Source organism: Hyperolius riggenbachi, chromosome 1, assembly GCF_040937935.1.
Source record: "Hyperolius riggenbachi isolate aHypRig1 chromosome 1, aHypRig1.pri, whole genome shotgun sequence".
In the NCBI taxonomy this organism is placed as follows: domain Eukaryota; kingdom Metazoa; phylum Chordata; class Amphibia; order Anura; family Hyperoliidae; genus Hyperolius; species Hyperolius riggenbachi.
Genome location: NC_090646.1, coordinates 107,205,890 through 107,227,034, shown reverse-complemented (window position 1 = coordinate 107,227,034; position 21,145 = coordinate 107,205,890). Strand labels below are relative to the sequence as shown.

At 44.6% G+C, this 21,145-nt stretch overlaps 1 protein-coding gene across 5 annotated transcripts in view; it reads left to right on the top strand.

Annotated features, from left to right (window-relative positions):
• KCNIP4 (potassium voltage-gated channel interacting protein 4) overlaps positions 1-21,145 on the top strand; it is an 895,743-nt gene that overhangs the window by 859,311 nt on the left and 15,287 nt on the right. For all 5 annotated transcript variants that reach the window (XM_068267783.1, XM_068267773.1, XM_068267791.1 and 2 more), the window contains exon 5: positions 17,777-17,884. In XM_068267783.1, coding sequence (XP_068123884.1) covers positions 17,777-17,884 — 108 coding nt within the window. The remainder of the gene's footprint in view (positions 1-17,776; positions 17,885-21,145) is intronic.

Genomic DNA, 21,145 nt, shown 5'->3' with positions numbered 1-21,145 from the left:
CAGATTTGCCCAAAAAACACGTTCCATCATGTCGGCAGATTTGCCCAAAAAACACGTTCCATCATGTCGGCAGATTTGCCCAAAAAACACGTTCCATCATGTCGGCAGATTTGCCCAGAAAATACATGCAATCATGTCGGCAGATTTGCCCAGAAAATACATGCAATCATGTCGGCAGATTTGCCCTGAAAATACATGCCAGTGTTCTCCCCAGAATTTTTTTCCAGCCGGGTGGCATGAAATAGTAGCCGGGTGGGGCGAGTTGAAAATGCAGGGCAACTGTGCTTACAGCATAGGAGGAGGTAAGGAGGTGAGCCGATGACAGCCGGGTGGTCACAAAATCTAGCCGGGTGGAGCACCCGGCTAAAAGAGCCTGGGGAGAACACTGCATGCAATCATGTCGGCAGATTTGCCCAGAGAATACATGCAATCATGTCGGCAGATTTGCCCAGAAAATACATGCAATCATGTCGGCAGATTTGCCCAGAAAATACATGCAATCATGTCGGCAGATTTGCCCAGAAAATACTTCAATCATGTAGCAGACCTGGCCAGAACAGTCGATACACCTGCTAATATAAATTAAATAAAAATGTACTCACCTGAAGCAGCAGCAGACCTCCTGTCCCGGCCTCCGTCCGGCGCGCAGCTCTCACGATCCTCTGCAGCCAGCCAGCAACTGAAACTCCCGCGCTGAGAGCAGGGCTACGGGAAAATGGCGCTCGAAGCCCTGCATTGCAGACTCAGTCTCCAGAGCAGGGCTTCGGACGCCATTTTACTGTAGCCCTGCTCTGCCGCTGTTGGAGCTGCTGCTGTCAGTGAACTGACACAGCGTCTATTAGACGCCGAAAATCAGTTCACGCTGGGGGTGCTTGGACAATATTAGGGGGTGCTTCAGCACCCAAACCACCCCCCTGGCACCGCCACTGCCCCAGTATAGCTAGTATAGTTGCCCCAGTATAGCATAGTGGCCCCAGTATAGTTTAGTGTAGCATAGTGGCCCCAGTGTAGCATAGTGGCCCCCAGTGGAGCATAGTGGCCCCCAGTGGAGCATAGTGGCCCCCAGTGGAGCATAGTGGCCCCCAGTGGAGCATAGTGGCCCCCAGTGGAGCATAGTGGCCCCCAGTGGAGCATAGTGGCCCCCAGTGGAGCATAGGTGCCCCCAGTGGAGCATAGGTGCCCCCAGTGGAGCATAGGTGCCCCCAGTGGAGCATAGGTGCCCCCAGTGGAGCATAGGTGCCCCCAGTTTAGCATAGTGGCCCCCAGTGGAGCATAGGTGCCCCCAGTGGAGCATAGGTGCCCCCAGTGGAGCATAGTGGCCCCCAGTGGAGCATAGTGGCCCCCAGAGCAGCATAGTGGCCCCCAGAGCAGCATAGTGGCCCCCAGTGTAGCATAGTGGCCCCCAGTGTAGCATAGTGGCCCCCAGTGTAGCATAGTGGCCCCCAGTGTAGCATAGTGGCCCCCAGTGTAGCATAGGTGCCCCCAGTGTAGCATAGGTGCCCCCAGTGTAGCATAGGTGCCCCCAGTGTAGCATAGTGGCCCCCAGTGTAGCATAGGTGCCCCCAGTGTAGCATAGGTGCCCCCAGTGTAGCATAGGTGCCCCCAGTGTAGCATAGGTGCCCCCAGTGTAGCATAGTGGCCCCCAGTGTAGCATAGGTGCCCCCAGTGTAGCATAGGTGCCCCCAGTGTAGCATAGGTGCCCCCAGTGTAGCATAGGTGCCCCCAGTGTAGCATAGGTGCCCCCAGTGTAGCATAGTGGCCCCCAGTGTAGCATAGTGGCCCCCAGTGTAGCATAGTGGCCCCCAGTGTAGCATAGGTGCCCCCGGTGTAGCATAGGTGCCCCCGGTGTAGCATAGTGGCCCCCGGTGTAGCATAGTGGCCCCCGGTGTAGCATAGTGGCCCCCGGTGTAGCATAGTGGCCCCCAGTGTAGCATAGGTGCCCCCGGTATGAGGGAAGGTGGGGTGGCGGGGTCCCCTCCTTCCGGCGCTTCCCCCTCCTAATTAGCAGCAGCCAGCAGCTTAGCGAAGCGGGCGGGGAGGACTTACTCACCTGCTCCAGGCGATGGCGCATAACGTTATCCTCACGTGACGCTGGTCTCTCTGTCGCTCACTGTGCTTCCGCAAATCAGGAAGCACAGTGGGCGGTGGAGAAGGTGGAGACCAGCGTCAGGTGACGATGACGCTATGCGCCATCGCCTGGAACGCAGGAAGTAGGTGAGTAAGTCTTCTCCGCCCGCTCCTGCCCGCTCATCAAGCTGCTGCTAATTAGGAGGGGGAAGCGCCAGAAGGAGGGGACCCAGGTGAGGGAGGTGGGGGGTCCGGCCCCCCTCCCCGCCGCTTTCCCCGCCACCCCTCCTTTCCGGGTTGCTTCCCCCTCCTGTCCTGCCTGCACAGTGCACAGGCCTCTGTGGGAGGCCTTGGTGACACCCCCTGGGGCACCCGACACCCGGTGCGGGGCGCCCCATGCCGCCCTATGGTAGGAACGCCACTGACTCCACCTGCACTTGTTCCATTGTTCCGTCAAGACATAAATGAAATCTCACTGCTTCCAGCCCCCTCTGGTGGTCAATAATTGTATATAATGAGGTTACATCTAAGGTGCATAAAAGCCACCCTTCCTCCCACTTCAAGTTCTCTATGATATTTAAAATATGTTTGGTGTCCTCAAGATATGCCGCCGTTTCCCTCGTATATTTTTGCAGGAACGAGCCGACATATCTGGAGAGGTTGGAAGTTAGGGACCCCACCCCCGATATAATGGGCCTACCAGGGGGTGTATCCATACACTTATGCACCTTCGGCAGATGATAAAAGAGTGGTTTCCTTGGGAATCTAATGTCCAAGTACTGGTATTCTTTGTTTGATAAAACACCTAAATTTAATCCCTTATCCAATAGGACCTTTAGCTCCGCCATAAATCTGACCGTTGGATCATTCTTCAGAGGTCGATAAGTATTCTGATCCCCTAATAGTCTTATTGCTTCAGCTCTATAAGCACTTGTGTCTTGCACCACTATTCCTCCACCTTTGTCTGCTGGTCGTATAGTGACTGCTGTGTCATTACGTAATTCTCTCAGGGCCTGTCGTTCGCCTCTAGTTAGATTATCATTATAAATTCTTTTAGTTTTTATGCGTCTAATATCTTTTTCGACTAGATTTTCAAATGCTGTCATTGCATCACTATATTCATTCAGTGGGAAAAAGGTTGAGGGTTTTTTCAGAGTGGTGTGTTGGAAATTCTCATGTTGAGATTCCTCCCTCATTGGCCTTTTCAGGAAATATTTTTTCAAACACATTTTCCTCATAAATTTCTTTACGTCAACATATGTGTTGAAATGATTAATTTGATTGCTTGGTGCAAATTTTAGACCCTTTTTCAAGAGACTAACTTCCTCCTTAGTTAACAATCGTTTGCTTAAATTGAATACCCCTCCCCCTCCCTCACCTTCTATCTTGGGCCCCTCTCTTATCCTCATTTCTTTCTTACATTTTCTCCTCCCCCCCCTGCACCCCCTTTTACGGCGTATGGCTTGGGTGTCCGTAAAAAATACTGGCTAATTGAATTACGTGGTGGTTCAACTATAATGTTATTGTTTCTATTATTATTTTTATTCTTGTTGTGACTTCTATCATTTTGATTTATCGACTGCGAATTCCGTCTCGTGTATATGGTCGGTTGTCTCTGCTTACTTATGCTCTTACGGAACCCCATTTGTCTCCTCAAGGGGGGTCCATTGGGGGTTCTATTCCTTTCTAAGGATTTTCTCTTTCCCGCTGAGTGATCTATCAGTGGTGTGTATCTATTAGACACTGGGACACCAGATATTACAGGACTTGGAATTGTCACTGTGTCCATTTTATCTTTACCGGAATTCTCTTTGTTTCTCTTCTCCCTATTTACTGCATTATCCCATGCTTGATGTATATGTTTTTCATTCTCCCAGCCTATAGAGTTTCTTGATCCATTTATATCTCTATCTATATCTACATCTGACTCCTCTTCCTCATCACTAATATCTATATAGTCCTGCGCAAGTGAATATCTACCAGCATCTTCCCCTGTCTCGTCTATTGTCTCAAGAGTTCCTATTTCACTTCTCATAGTCTCCCCCATACTCACCCCCGCTGTTATTGTTTGGTTCTCATCTCCAACGGGTACTTCATCCCTTATAAATTTTTTAATCTTTTTACTTATAATTTCTCTTTCTAATGACTCTAGTCTGGCTTTAATGCTCACTTCCAAATTTCTGTAATCCCGCTGGGATCTACATGGAGCCAAGGTTCTTTGGATATCTCTGATATCTCCCCCCAATTTTGATGATTGAGCTTTTCTTGCATCTAGGACAAACTGTACTGTTTCCATTGAGAAAACATGGAACATATATTCCCATTTCTCCAATGTTTCAGCATCCGCCAAATCTTCTGAAAGAACCTTTGTCACCACCAAACCCACTGGTGCTATTTCCCACTGCAGATATTTTTCCAAAGAGGCAACCTCCCATACATTCTTTGTTTCCTTCGTCATTAAACGTTCTAATTCCTTCATTTGATAAGCCATATTAAACTGTTCAGTTGTCTCCACCTTTCCACTATCATTGTTAAAAAACTCTCTCACTCTACTCCCCTGGTTATTTCTAAATTCCCATAGACATCCTCCCGCTGCCATACTTCAAGGGATTTGCTCACAAACAATATATGTATATCAATGGGAGTAGGCGCTGGGAAGGTTTATACCTATTGAGCTGCACGTTCCAAAAAAGGGGGATCCCAGAACCCTCAAAATATTAAAAATATGTAGTTATAAACAAATGGACATGCGCTATTTGTTAAAAAATAACCAATTTAATCTATGATTTTCTTTAGGTTTGCATAAAAAAATTTCATAAAAATTCTGTACCAGAAGTGATCACTCTATAAACATCCGAACTCCACAATCAATCCCCCAAAGCACCATGCATTCGTTAAAAATAGCACACGCTTTTGTAAACATTAAGACTGCGTACTACAGATTGGAAATTCCCACCACCCGTAATGGACACGGCATAAGTTGTAAGTATCGATTTCAACAACTCCTTCAAAAAATAGATCGTAATGTAGGATCCTACTTTAAGAAAAAGTGCTGGCCGGCCTTATGTTTCAAAAATACTTCCACTTCCGGAAGGTAGATACGTCCGTTGTTAGTGGATTTGTCCAATACAATGTATGCCAACAGTCACATTGATATGCACCTCTTTGTAGCCCAATTTCAGAGCAGGCTGCATCTACTATGGGTACCTCTAAACCTTAGAAGCTCTTCTCACGAACTTTCAAGTTGTATACTCAGTCCGATACTGCAGTGCTTCTCTCTCCAGTCAGCTCACGGCGTTGCTTGGCGGCCTGCGTCACTTCCTGCTGGCAAGTCCAGTGTGACGCTCGCTCGCTTTCCCCGCAAGCCCAGAGCGGTCTCTTTGGGTGACGTCACCTTAAAGCAATAGGACCTTTATTCCAGAAATGGTCGCTTTAGCGCTATTGCGACCAACCAGGTTCCTATACTTCAGAAACAGCTTATCTTCAGGAGAACCTTTACGCGTTTCAGCTAAAAATCGTTAGCCTTCATCAGGAGGAATAGCTCTGCTAAGTATAGTTCTTCCATTTATACAGGTCTCTGCCCATATGCAAATGTCACTCCGCCCACGCATGTCCATTTGTTTATAACTACATATTTTTAATATTTTGAGGGTTCTGGGATCCCCCTTTTTTGGAACGTGCAGCTCAATAGGTATAAACCTTCCCAGCGCCTACTCCCATTGATATACATATATTGTTTGTGAGCAAATCCCTTGAAGTATGGCAGCGGGAGGATGTCTATGGGAATTTAGAAATAACCAGGGGAGTAGAGTGAGAGAGTTTTTTAACAATGATAGTGGAAAGGTGGAGACAACTGAACAGTTTAATATGGCTTATCAAATGAAGGAATTAGAACGTTTAATGACGAAGGAAACAAAGAATGTATGGGAGGTTGCCTCTTTGGAAAAATATCTGCAGTGGGAAATAGCACCAGTGGGTTTGGTGGTGACAAAGGTTCTTTCAGAAGATTTGGCGGATGCTGAAACATTGGAGAAATGGGAATATATGTTCCATGTTTTCTCAATGGAAACAGTACAGTTTGTCCTAGATGCAAGAAAAGCTCAATCATCAAAATTGGGGGGAGATATCAGAGATATCCAAAGAACCTTGGCTCCATGTAGATCCCAGCGGGATTACAGAAATTTGGAAGTGAGCATTAAAGCCAGACTAGAGTCATTAGAAAGAGAAATTATAAGTAAAAAGATTAAAAAATTTATAAGGGATGAAGTACCCGTTGGAAATGAGAACCAAACAATAACAGCGGGGGTGAGTATGGGGGAGACTATGAGAAGTGAAATAGGAACTCTTGAGACAATAGACGAGACAGGGGAAGATGCTGGTAGATATTCACTTGCGCAGGACTATATAGATATTAGTGATGAGGAAGAGGAGTCAGATGTAGATATAGATAGAGATATAAATGGATCAAGAAACTCTATAGGCTGGGAGAATGAAAAACATATACATCAAGCATGGGATAATGCAGTAAATAGGGAGAAGAGAAACAAAGAGAATTCCGGTAAAGATAAAATGGACACAGTGACAATTCCAAGTCCTGTAATATCTGGTGTCCCAGTGTCTAATAGATACACACCACTGATAGATCACTCAGCGGGAAAGAGAAAATCCTTAGAAAGGAATAGAACCCCCAATGGACCCCCCTTGAGGAGACAAATGGGGTTCCGTAAGAGCATAAGTAAGCAGAGACAACCGACCATATACACGAGACGGAATTCGCAGTCGATAAATCAAAATGATAGAAGTCACAACAAGAATAAAAATAATAATAGAAACAATAACATTATAGTTGAACCACCACGTAATTCAATTAGCCAGTATTTTTTACGGACACCCAGGCCATACGCCGTAAAAGGGGGTGCAGGGGGGGAGGAGAAAATGTAAGAAAGAAATGAGGATAAGAGAGGGGCCCAAGATAGAAGGTGAGGGAGGGGGAGGGGTATTCAATTTAAGCAAACGATTGTTAACTAAGGAGGAAGTTAGTCTCTTGAAAAAGGGTCTAAAATTTGCACCAAGCAATCAAATTAATCATTTCAACACATATGTTGACGTAAAGAAATTTATGAGGAAAATGTGTTTGAAAAAATATTTCCTGAAAAGGCCAATGAGGGAGGAATCTCAACATGAGAATTTCCAACACACCACTCTGAAAAAACCCTCAACCTTTTTCCCACTGAATGAATATAGTGATGCAATGACAGCATTTGAAAATCTAGTCGAAAAAGATATTAGACGCATAAAAACTAAAAGAATTTATAATGATAATCTAACTAGAGGCGAACGACAGGCCCTGAGAGAATTACGTAATGACACAGCAGTCACTATACGACCAGCAGACAAAGGTGGAGGAATAGTGGTGCAAGACACAAGTGCTTATAGAGCTGAAGCAATAAGACTATTAGGGGATCAGAATACTTATCGACCTCTGAAGAATGATCCAACGGTCAGATTTATGGCGGAGCTAAAGGTCCTATTGGATAAGGGATTAAATTTAGGTGTTTTATCAAACAAAGAATACCAGTACTTGGACATTAGATTCCCAAGGAAACCACTCTTTTATCATCTGCCGAAGGTGCATAAGTGTATGGATACACCCCCTGGTAGGCCCATTATATCGGGGGTGGGGTCCCTAACTTCCAACCTCTCCAGATATGTCGACTCGTTCCTGCAAAAATATACGAGGGAAACGGCGGCATATCTTGAGGACACCAAACATATTTTAAATATCATAGAGAACTTGAAGTGGGAGGAAGGGTGGCTTTTATGCACCTTAGATGTAACCTCATTATATACAATTATTGACCACCAGAGGGGGCTGGAAGCAGTGAGATTTCATTTATGTCTTGACGGAACAATGGAACAAGTGCAGGTGGAGTTTATCTTGGAGGCAATACAGTTCATTTTAGAACACAATTACTTTCAATTTGAGGATGGTTGGTACCTACAGGTCAGTGGAACGGCGATGGGGACCCGGTTCGCACCGGCCTATGCAAATCTGTTTATGGCCTATTGGGAGGGCCACTATATTTATGGAGAGGGAGGTCCCGGTGCGGGCCGGGTCCTGTGGCGCCGTTTCATAGATGATATATTGCTGATCTGGAGAGGTGACCGACACTCATTGGAATTGTTTATTGATAACGTTAATGATAACAATTGGGGTATTAACCTTACAGCCAATATAAGTGATTTGAGGGTCAATTTTCTGGATTTAGATATATATGTTGAGTCAGGGGTGTTGAAGACCAAGACCTTTCAAAAAACAGTGGATGTCAACAGTTATATCCTGCACACCAGCTGTCATTTGCCACGCTGGTTGAATGGCGTCCCCAGGGGGCAGTTCACGCGACTGCGTCGTAACTGTACAGAAATAACTGAATACAATGTAGAAGCTGAGAAACTCGTGGACTGCCTCCTGGAAAAAGGTTACCCTAAGGAGCAGGTTGAGGAATCCAAAAGACAAATTGCCTGTAAAAACCGGAAAGATTTATTGGCCCCCAGGGTTAAGTCAGAGTGGAGCGGAAGTGACTTTTCCATGGTCCTGCAATACACTTCACAATCCAAGGTGATATCTGGAATTATCCGGAAGCATTGGAGCGTGTTGAGGGAGGACAAAATTTTGGGGGAGTTACTGTCAGTAGATCCAAAACTAATCTTCAGGAGAGCTCCTAATGTGGGCCTCTCCATTGCTACAGCTGTTAATCAAGCCAATGGAGAAAATATGTTGACTTTATCAAAAGGGAAGCAGGGATTCACAAGATGTGGATTCTGTAAAAACTGTAGATTGACAAATAATCATGGGAAAGTCACTGAAGTTATCACGCCAGCGGGGGTGTCCTTTAAGATTAAAGATTCTATGACATGTAACACAAAGGGGCTCATTTACTGCATCCAATGTCCCTGCCACAAAAGATACGTGGGTAGAACGAAGCGAGCATTACATGAACGCATAAATGAGCATTTTAAAAATATCCTTAAGAAAAATGACAAGCACCCACTCTCTAACCACTACAAAGAGAAACATGGTGGGAAATTGAGAGGCACTACCTTTTTTGGTCTAGAGGTGATAAAGAGGAGCCCCAGGGGGGGAGATTTTATTAAAAAAATGTCAAAAAATGAATCTAGGTGGATTTTCCAGCTGGATACATTGATGCCAAGGGGACTTAATAGTGAGATGGAAACATTTGCATTCTTTGACTGACTATGGGATATGCTGTGAGTCAATGTGTTTTGCTTGATGGATTGGAACTGTTCAGATTGGCTGATGGGTAGAATAGGGAGGGGTACGCGGTATTGGAACAGCACGGCAGAATTTGCATATGGCCATGTGAATACAATTATATGGTGGGCGGAGTGACATTTGCATATGGGCAGAGACCTGTATAAATGGAAGAACTATACTTAGCAGAGCTATTCCTCCTGATGAAGGCTAACGATTTTTAGCTGAAACGCGTAGAGGTTCTCCTGAAGATAAGCTGTTTCTGAAGTATAGGAACCTGGTTGGTCGCAATAGCGCTAAAGCGACCATTTCTGGAATAAAGGTCCTATTGCTTTAAGGTGACGTCACCCAAAGAGACCGCTCTGGGCTTGCGGGGAAAGCGAGCGAGCGTCACACTGGACTTGCCAGCAGGAAGTGACGCAGGCCGCCAAGCAACGCCGTGAGCTGACTGGAGAGAGAAGCACTGCAGTATCGGACTGAGTATACAACTTGAAAGTTCGTGAGAAGAGCTTCTAAGGTTTAGAGGTACCCATAGTAGATGCAGCCTGCTCTGAAATTGGGCTACAAAGAGGTGCATATCAATGTGACTGTTGGCATACATTGTATTGGACAAATCCACTAACAACGGACGTATCTACCTTCCGGAAGTGGAAGTATTTTTGAAACATAAGGCCGGCCAGCACTTTTTCTTAAAGTAGGATCCTACATTACGATCTATTTTTTGAAGGAGTTGTTGAAATCGATACTTACAACTTATGCCGTGTCCATTACGGGTGGTGGGAATTTCCAATCTGTAGTACGCAGTCTTAATGTTTACAAAAGCGTGTGCTATTTTTAACGAATGCATGGTGCTTTGGGGGATTGATTGTGGAGTTCGGATGTTTATAGAGTGATCACTTCTGGTACAGAATTTTTATGAAATTTTTTTATGCAAACCTGAAGAAAATCATAGATTAAATTGGTTATTTTTTAACAAATAGCGCATGTCCATTTGTTTATAACTACATATTTTTAATATTTTGAGGGTTCTGGGATCCCCCTTTTTTGGAACGTGCAGCTCAATAGGTATAAACCTTCCCAGCGCCTACTCCCATTGATATACATATATTGATTGTATATATAGTTATACAAAGGAATAATGCAGAGCATCACATTCAGGCATAATCGGTAGAGTGGCTCACTGTGTGTTCACGGCTAAGTTCTCATTTTGGTCACACCCACTGCAATCAAAATAATTTAACATATTTTTGTTTCCAATAGTAGATAGTCCTCGGCACTATGTTGCAGAGACCTGCAGCCACCCTGTGCACAATATACTAACAGGTGACCGTCACCACTTAAACCAAATACAAAGGGTCAGATCTCCAATCCACAAAATAAAATCTAATTTATTTAACCACTTAAGTTCCAGCGGTCTCTGCCCCCTTAAGGACCTGAGACCGCTGGTACAATATCGGCGGAATCCTGACGAATCGCCGAATACACCCGCCACAACCACCGTCACTGCTGCACGCTGGGATCCTCAGGACATCCACAGGTCTACTTTAACTACTTTAGGACCAAGGTGATTGAAATCTACGCCCTGTTTTGGTGGTTACCTGGCTGGCTGGGCGTAGATATCAATCACCGCCGCAGAGCGCATCAGCCGTTTTCGTTCCCGCCGATCTTGCCGCTGAATCCCCGCCGTGTCCCGTCACAGCTCACTTGCTCTGTCTACCTCTATGATGGCAGAGTCATGTGAGCCGGTCAGGAGCCGCTTTCATTGGCTCCTGACCGTGTCTATCAATGTAAGCCTATGGGAGTTGCGATTGGACACGGCGGTGATTCAGCGGCAAGATCGGCAGGAAGGACGAAAATGGCTGATGCGTGCTGCGGTGGTGATTGAAATCTATGCTCTGCCAGCCAGGTAATCACCAAAACAGGGCGTAGATTTCAATCACCTTGGTCCAAACAAACTGTCCCAATGGGGTACTTACCTCAGGATGGGGAAGCCTCAGGATCCTAAAGAGGCTACCCCCGACCTCTGTAGCCTTGGGGATTCGACACTGGCTCCCCCAAACATTCCCCCAACAAGCACTTCGCAGGTGCAGCAGAGCACAGCAATATTTACCTTCAGGTCTCCAGCACAGACACAATAGTGGATTTCAAATGCGCTCCAGCAGAAATAGCCGAGCCCGATCGGGTCTGCTCTACTGCGCAGGCGCGAGTCCCAACAAGAGAAAGTGGCTTAGGTTAGAGTAGGCTTAGGTCAGGACATGGTGAAATATTGGTAAAATTACCAATATTCTACTATAGTGCATAACAGTAGAATATTGGTTAAATTACCAGTATTACATTACCATTATTTCACGCCCATTTCTACTTGCTGCACTATTATATTTATGAAAAATTGGCCCTTGGATGGTGGTGAGGCAGATGATGTATTCAGGATAAATCCTACAATCTAACTTTAAGATTATCATTAACCTGCACAAATGTATTAATAAAATTGACTAATTAGCAGAATCAATCCAAGTAGAATACAAAATAAGTTTTATTAGGGGCTTGTCCCTCAAGAAAATCATAAAAACAGTTCAAATCACTAGACAGCAGGATAGGGAAAAACAGCAAACCAGGTCATCAAAAATATATAACAATAACCACTAAGCCTAATGGGAAAACAGGCCAACATACAGATGGCAATGTTTATATACACCACTGCTGATGCCATCAACGTATATATAAATCTCAATGGCAATTGTTCATCCAGTACATGAGTACAACCTGTGATGAATCAAAAAAATATGGTCTGCTTAGCCTAGGATCCAAGGGCTGAGGGTATGGTGTTGGAATAACTCCCAATCCTACCATTCCTTGTGCGTGTCATAGACTAGATCCACTTCCTCGGAGGTGTCTGTACAAATGAATATGGTACATGGACTTTATCAACCATTACTGAAAACTGTAACAGAATTAAGGTGTGAAGGCATAGGGCTGGCAGGTAGGGCTGGCAATTAGAGATGTAGCGAACAGTTCGCCAGCGAATGGGTCCAGGCAAACTTTGGGGGTTCGCGTTCGCCTGGACCAAGCGAACTTGTGCGGAAGTTCGATTCGCCCCATAATGCACTATGAAGTTTACCTTCTGCATCACAGACAGTCAGCAGGCACATTGTAGCCATTCAGGCTACACTAAGTCCTGGAGCCCCACCCACCCTTATATAAGGCAGGTTTGCCGGCTATTACACTCACTCGTGTGCCTGCTAGAGACAGACTAGGGACAGCTGCTGCAGACTTGTTCTCCTAGGGAAAGATTAGTTAGGCTCTTGGCTTGCTCCTGGCTGATTGTTATTGCTAAAATAGCACCCCTCAACAGCTCTTTTGAGAGATAATGTTTTCCTGATGTGTTTTTTGTGTGTGTGTTGCTCACTGAATTATACAGCCCTATCTGTTGCAGCTGGACCTTGGTAATTGTTATTACTGTGCCAGCCAGGCCCTGCCTAACTATCTATACTGGGACACCTCCCTATGCATACCTAACTACTGGGCACCTACTTACCTATACGGGGACACCTACCTACCTATACTAGGGGACCTACCTATGCCTACCTACCTATACTGGGTCTCCTACTATGCCTAGCTAACTACTGGGTCTCCTACCTATGTCTAGCTAACTACTGAGGCACCTACCTATGCCTACCTACCTATACTGAGACTTCTACCTATGCCTAGCTAACTACTGGGACACCTACCAATGCCTACCTACCTATACTGGGTCTCCTACCTATGCCTAGCTAACTACTGGGACACCTACCTATGCCTACCTACCTATACTGGGACTCCTACCTATGCCTACCTACCTATACTGGGACTCCTACCTATGCCTAGCTAACTACTGGGTCTCCTACCTATGTCTAGCTAACTACTGAGGCACCTACCTATGCCTACCTTCCTATACTGGGACTTCTACCTATGCCTACCTACCTATACTGGGACTCCTACCTATACCTAGCTAACTACTGGGACACCTACCTATGCCTAGCTAACTACTGGGACACCTACCTATGCCTACCTACCTATACTGGGTCTCCTATCTATGCCTAGCTAACTACTGGGACACCTACCTATGCCTACCTACCTATACTGGGTCTCCTACCTATGCCTAGCTAACTACTGGGACACCTACCTATGCCTACCTACCTATACTGGGACTCCTACCTATGCCTACCTACCTATACTGGGACTCCTACCTATGCCTAGCTAACTACTGGGACACCTACCTATGCCTACCTACCTATACTGGGACTCCTACCTATGCCTACCTACCTATACTGGGACTCCTACCTATGCCTATCTACCTATACTGGGACTCCTACCTGTGCATAGCTAACTACTGGGACACCTACCTATGCCTACCTACATACAAGAAGATAATAAGGTCGTTGCTTCATTGTGGACAGACCACATTTGATCAGCTGGACAGTCACTGTTGTTCTATCATTGAGTTACCACAGCCCGGCGACCATATGGGCTTGAAAACCGCCACGGCCTACACTCTGGCCACGGTGCACACCAGTCCAGCACGGACGTCACTACGCAAACAGCTCTTTGCGGTGCGTTACACAGTGAGTTTGGTGTGTCAGTGTGAAGCAGAACTCTAATTACACTCCCTGATTGATGTATACCCATGCAAGATGTTTGAAAGCACTTTAGGCCTGCAATTTAGCATTCAATGTGATTTCTGCCCTTAAAACGCTGCTTTGCGTCAAATCCAGATTTTTCCCCGGGACTTTGGGCATGTATCCCACTCCGCCATGCCCCCTCCAGGTGTTAGACCCCTTGAAACATCTTTTCCATCACTTTTGTGGCCAGCATAATTTTTTCTTTTTTTCAAAGTTCGCATCCCCATTGAAGTCTATTGCGGTTCGCAAACTTTTCGGCGAACCGAACCTTCCGCGAAGGTTCGCGAACCGAAAATCGGAGGTTCGCGACATCTCTACTGGCAATTTCCCATCAGTTGGAGAAGGAGTCTGCTGTGGGGTTTGTATTTACTGAACATGGACACAGTCAATCTTGGATCCTGGAAGCATTAGCTCTACATAGAGATGCAGGGGATGCCATAACTCACTAAACAAGCTCCATGCTATTTGACTGCAGGCTATATGCATGATGCTGAAAAAGAGTATGAAAGAAGTGTATTATTAAATACAAGATAAGGGAAAAGGTGAATATACTGCAAATTCCTGATCAATTCATAGCACACAAAAAAATTAAAGTACTGGTACTTTGTCAAAGGAATTTTTTTTTTTAAATAATATATCAAAAGAGATCATTGCATCAAACTGTGTGCTCATTCAAGGGACAGGGAGAGAAGTAATGCCGTTCTATGATCTGTAAAGTATAGAATAATATGTTGTTTCTATAGCAATAATAACGCAGTAGTGAATATTATGCCAGTCTTTAGAAGACCAGTACAATGTTAAGAAATAGAAATTATTTTAGGTTTGGATCATTTAAAAAAGGGAGAGAATCTCCTTTGTGTTTTTAGTGCTGTCTGTGTCCATACTGGAGAGATTATCCCTCATTTCTTATCCCTTCCTCCTGCACAGAGCTTTGTGTGTTTAATGTAGTCACAAACAATCATTTCCAATCATTCATACGAAGAATCGTTCGTAAACAGTATTCTGGCAAATTGTATCATTGGTGGCTACCTTTAGTTTTCTCCAAGGAAACAATTTTTTATCTTCCTTTAAAAATTCCATTTCAGCACTCTGCAATAAAAAAGTACTAAAAAGTAGGTGACAAAGTACTGACAAAATTATGCTGAGTATTTTCTTAATTGCTGGTGAAGTGTGGTCTGATGTTAGTCGGGAAGCAGAAGTGCAGACATCAAACCAACAAACATTGATTCTGGTTATACCTTTAATGACTAACTGTACATGGTTTACTGCAAGCTTTCGAAACGTTAACTTTCTTCTTCAGGCATTATACAGAACTGGATCCGAACCGTACGTACTGTATGCTTCTGATCCAGATCTGTATAATGCCTGGAGAAGAAACCTAACATTTCGAAAGCTTGCAATAAACCATGTACAGCTAGTCATTAAAGGTATGATGTGAATCAACGTTTGTTGGTTTGTTGTCTGCATTTCTTAATTGCAGGTAGCTTAAGTGAATCTGAGATAAACTTTTACTCATTGCATAATTGTGTTCCTTTCATATAGTTTATAGGGCATTCCTCAAGCCAAATACTTTTGTTTTGTTTTAATACTCTAATTTCCTATAAACTAAACAAGCCTCGCCCACAGCTCCTTTTGTGCCTTGGCACTGTAGCAAGGGCTTATGGGAGCTCAGGAGGAGGAGGAGATTACTAGACATTGATTTCAGAGACAGAGGAGGGAGGAGGAGAGGGGACTGAATTTACACACAGGCAAGCTGATAGCATCTCCAGCCCTCAGCCTGTGACAATGTGACAAACAGAACATGGCTGCCCTCATTGAATCACAGGAATAAATATTCATAAACTTTTAAAGTTGTTTGCAGCTAGATTTGCTGTGTAAACTATCTAAACTTTAGATAGGATATATAGACAAGTTACTTGTTATACAGTGGGTTGCAAAAGTATTCGGCCCCTTGAAGTTTTCCACATTTTGTCATATTACTGCCACAAACATAAATCAATTTTATTGGAATTCCACATAAAAGACCAACACAAAGTGGTGTACACATGAGAAGTGGAATGAAAATCATACATGATTCCAAACATTTTTTACAAATAAATAACTGCAAAGTGGTGTGTGCATAATTATTCGGCCCCCTTTGATCTGAGTGCAGTCAGTTGCCTATAGTCATTGCCGGATGAGTACTAATGACTTAATAGAGTGCACCTGTGTGTAATCTAATGTCAGTACAAATACAGCTGCTCTGTGAGGGCCTCAGAGGTTGTCTAAGAGAATATTGGGAGCAACAACACCGTGAAGTCCAAAGAACACACAAGACAGGTCAGGGATCAAGTTATTGAGAAATTTAAAGCAGGCTTAGGCTACAAAAAGATTTCCAAAGCCTTGAACATCCCACGGAGCACTGTTCAAGCGATCATTCAGAAATGGAAGGAGTATGGCACAACTGTAAACCTACCAAGACAAGGCCATCCACCTAAACTCACAGTCCGAACAAGGAGAGCGTTGATCAGAAATGCAGTCAAGAGGTCCATGGTGACTCTGGACGAGCTGCAGAGATCTACAGCTCAGGTGGGGGAATCTGTCCATAGGACAACTATTAGTCATGCACTGTACAAAGTTGGCCTTTATGGAAGAGTGGCAAGAAGAAAGGCATTGTTAACAGAAAGCATAAGAAGTCCCGTTTGTAGTTTGCCACAAGCCATGTGGGGGACACAGCAACCATGTGGAAGAAGGTGCTCTGGTCAGATGAGACCAAAATGGAACTTTTTGGCCAAAATGCAAAATGCTATGTGTGGCAGAAAACTAACACTGCACATCACTCTGAACACACCATCCCCACTGTCAAATATGGTGGTGGCAGCATCATGCTCAGGGGTGCATCTCTTCAGCAGGGACACAGAAGCTGGTCAGAGTTGATGGTAAGATGGATGGAGCCAAATACAGGGGAAACTTGGAAGAAAACCTCTTGGAGACTGCAAAAGACTTGGGGGCAAGGGTTCACCTTCCAGCAGGACAATGACCCTAAACATAAAGCCAGGGCAACAATGGAATGGTTTAAAACAAAACATATCTATGTGTTAGAATAGCCCAGTCAAAGTCCAGATCTAAATCCAATCGAGAATCTGTGGCAAGATCTGAAAACCGCTGTTCACAAACGCTGCCCATCTAATCTGACTGAGCTGGAGCTGTTTTGCAAAGAATGGGCAAGGATTTCAGTCTCTAGATGTGCAAAGCTGGTAGAGACATACCCTAAAAGACTGGCAGCTGTAATTGCAGCAAAAGGTGGTTCTACAAAGTATTGACTCAGGGGGCTGAATAATTACGCACACCCCACTTTGCAGTTATTTATTTGTAAAAAATGTTTGGAATGATGTATGATTTTGGATCCACTTCTCACATGTACACCACTTTGTATTGGCCTTTCACGTGGAATTCCAATAAAATTGATGCATGTTTGTGGCAGTAATGTGACAAAATATGGAAAACTTCAGGGGGGCCGAATACTTTTGCAACCCACTGTAGTTAGTTTTTCATCTCGGATCCACTTTAAAAGGCATTTTATTGATAAAGTGTGAAAATATTACTTAAGAGAAAACATAGGAGAAAAGGTAAATTGAATAAGTCCAAAAATGTGTTGTAGTCTCAAAAATATTGTTTCTGCGCTTTTATTAGTATTACACCGTATATGTTGAGTAGCATGTGATTAGCTTCTGTGATGCTATAGGTTATACAGTATATCCTCTCCATGTAATGTTTTATTTTTTCTCTGTTTCTATAGGACTTTGTAATGGGTCTCTCTACACTACTACGAGGGACAATACAAGAGAAACTCAACTGGGCTTTCAACTTATATGACATCAATAAAGATGGCTATATAACTAAAGAGGTAAGCAGCATCACCGCCTCTATACCGTACCTAATAAATACTACCAGAAATCCTACCGCTTCAGTCACATACCTTAAAGCGGGAGTGTCACCATAAAAATCAAATTTCAAAAGCAACTGGTCTGAGTGTATTAAGTGATAAAGATGCTAATCCTGCATTCAAAACTTTTTCTGCTGTTATGGTTTGGAGTACCTTAGGAGAAGTGGCCCTTTAACTGCCATTGCCAAACAGTTGCATGCTGGGGGTCTTTATAATATATTCCTCCTCTTCCCTTTAGTTCCACCTCCTTCTAATGACATAACACATTGCACTTCTTAGTATAGACCTCAGTAGGAGTGTCTGAAGACTAGGAGGAGGGCTGGTAACGAATACACAATTAGCAAGAGGAGAAAAAGTGAGGGAGGAAATAATGTCAGGAGGTCAAAGGTAACAAAGATGGAAACTGCCTAGAACAGGATTCTCTGCTTTTCCTTTGTAAAATTCACAGGAATCACAATGTGGACAGTGCAATACATCTGTTATGTAAGTAGAACTAGGATTTATCTACTTATATACTGTATGTGTTTTTTATTTCTAGGTTATCATGGGTGTCACTTGTACTTAAACATGCTTAAACCTTCAGTTAGGAAAACTAATGAATAAAGGAGATCTCCTGACAGCAGGGAGAGATAAGTATCATATACAGGATCTTCTCAAAAAATTAGCATATTGTGATAAAGTTCATTATTTTCTGTAATATACTGATAAACATTAGACTTTCATATATTTTAGATTCAAATACACACAACTGAAGTAGTTCAAGCCTTTTATTGTTTTAATATTGATGATTTTGGCATACAGCTCATGAAAACCCAAATTTTCTATCTCAAAAGATTAGCATATTTCATCCGACCAATAAAAGAAAAGTGTTTTCAAAACAAAAAAGTCAACCTTCAAATAATTATGTTCAGTTACACACTCAATACTTGGTCGGGAATCCTTTTGCAGAAATGACTGCTTCAATGCGGTGTGACATGGAGGCAATCAGCCTGTGGCACTGCTCAGGTGTTATGGAGGCCCAGGATGCTTCGATAGCGGCCTTAAGCTCATCCAGAGTGTTGGGTCTTGCGTCTCTCAACTTTCTCTCCACAATATCCCACAGATTCTCTATGGGGTTCAGGTCAGGAGAGTTGGCAGGCCAATTGAGCACAGTAATAGCATGGTCAGTAAACAATTTACCTGTGGTTTTGGCACTGTGAGCAGGTGCCAGGTCATGCTGAAAAATGAAATCTTCATCACCATAAAGCTTTTCAGCAGATGGAAGCATGAAGTGATCCAAAATCTCCTGATAGCTAGCTGCATTGACCCTGCCCTTGATAAAACACAGTGGACCAACACCAGCAGCTGACATGGCACCCCAGACCATCACTGACTGTGGGTACTTGACACTGGACTTCAGGCATTTTGGCATTTCCCTCTCCCCAGTCTTCCTCCAGACTCTGGCACCTTGATTTCCGAATGACATGCAAAAGTTGCTTTCATCCGAAAAAAGTACTTTGGACCACTGAGCAATGGTCCAGTGCTGCTTCTCTGTAGCCCAGGTCAGGCGCTTCTGCTGCTGTTTCTGGTTCAAAAGTGGGTTCATGCTTCCATCTGCTGAAAAGCTTTATGGAGATGAAGATTTCATTTTTCAGCACGACCTGGCACCTGCTCACAGTGCCAAAACCACTGGTAAATGGTTTACTGAACATGGCATTACTGTGCTCAATTAGCCTGCCAACTCTCCTGACCTGAACCCCATAGAGAATTTGTGGGATATTGTGAAGAGAAAGTTGAGAGACGCAAGACCCAACACTCTGGATGAGCTTAAAGGGGAACTTCAGCCTAAACAAACATACTGTCATTAAGTTACATTGGTTATGTTAATTAGAATAGATAGGTAATATAATCTCTTACCCACCCTGTTTTAAAAGAACAGGCAAATGTTTGTGATTCATGGGGGCTGCCATCTTTGTCATGGGGACAGCCATCTTTTTGGTTGAAAAGAGGTGACAAGGAGCAGGAGACAGTTCCAACTGTCCTGTGTCCTGATCACCCCTCCCAGCTGCACGTGCTAGGCTTCAAATGTCAAATTCAAAATGTAAAAAAAAAAAAAATGCACCAAAACAGCAGAACGAGAACAACATCATCAAAAATCCCATCATGCTTTGCACAGCATTAGGGGAAAAATGCCTGGGCAGTTTTTTTCTGTGCAGCTAAAAATGAGGCGTGTATAAGAGAAAAAAAAGTTCTGATGCTGTGAAACAGTTAAAGAAACACCAGGCCTTTCCAGTGCTGCTGAGTCAATTTTTAGTCTGGAGGTTCACTTTAACCACTTCCCGACCGCCGTATGTACAATTGGCGGCCGGGAAGTGCACCCCGCAAGGACCGCCGTAATGACAATTGGCGGCGGTCCTTGTAGGGGCATGGGCGGAGCGATCGCGCCATCAGTGACGCGATCCTCCGCCTCCGCCTGGCGCTGCAACATCCCGCCGGCCATACGGAAGCGCCGGCGGGATGTTAACCCGACGATCGCCGCATACAAAGTGTATAATACACTTTGTAATGTTTACAAAGTGTATTATACAGGCTGCCTCCTGCCCTGGTGGTCCCAATGTCCGAGGGACCACCAGGGCAGGCTGCAGCCACCCTAGTCTGCACCAAGCACACTGATTTTCCCCCCCCCCCCCCCTGCCCCAGATCGCCCACAGCACCCATCAGACCCCCCCCCCTGCCCACCCCCCAGACCCCTTTTTGCACCCTATCACCCCCCTAATCACCCATCAATCACTCCCTGTCACTATCTGTCAACGCTATTTTTTTTTTTATCCCCCCCTGCCCCCCGCTCCCTCCTGATCACCCCCCCACCCCTCATATTCTCCCCAGACCCCCCCCAGAGCCCGCCCCCCATGTACTGTATGCATCTATCCCCCCTGATCACCTGTCAATCACCTGTCCATCACCTGTCAATCACCCGTCAATCACCCCCTGTCACTGCCACCCATCAATCAGCCCCTAACCTGCCCCTTGCGGGCAATCTGATCACCCCCCCACACCAATAGATCGCCCGCAGATCCGACATCAAATCACCTCCAAAATCCATTGTTTACATCTATTCTCTCCTCTAAACACCCACTAATTACCCATCAATCACCCATCAATCACCCCCTATCACCACCTGTCACTTTTACCTATCAGATCAGACCCTAATCTGCCCCTTGCGGGCACCCAATCACCCGCCCA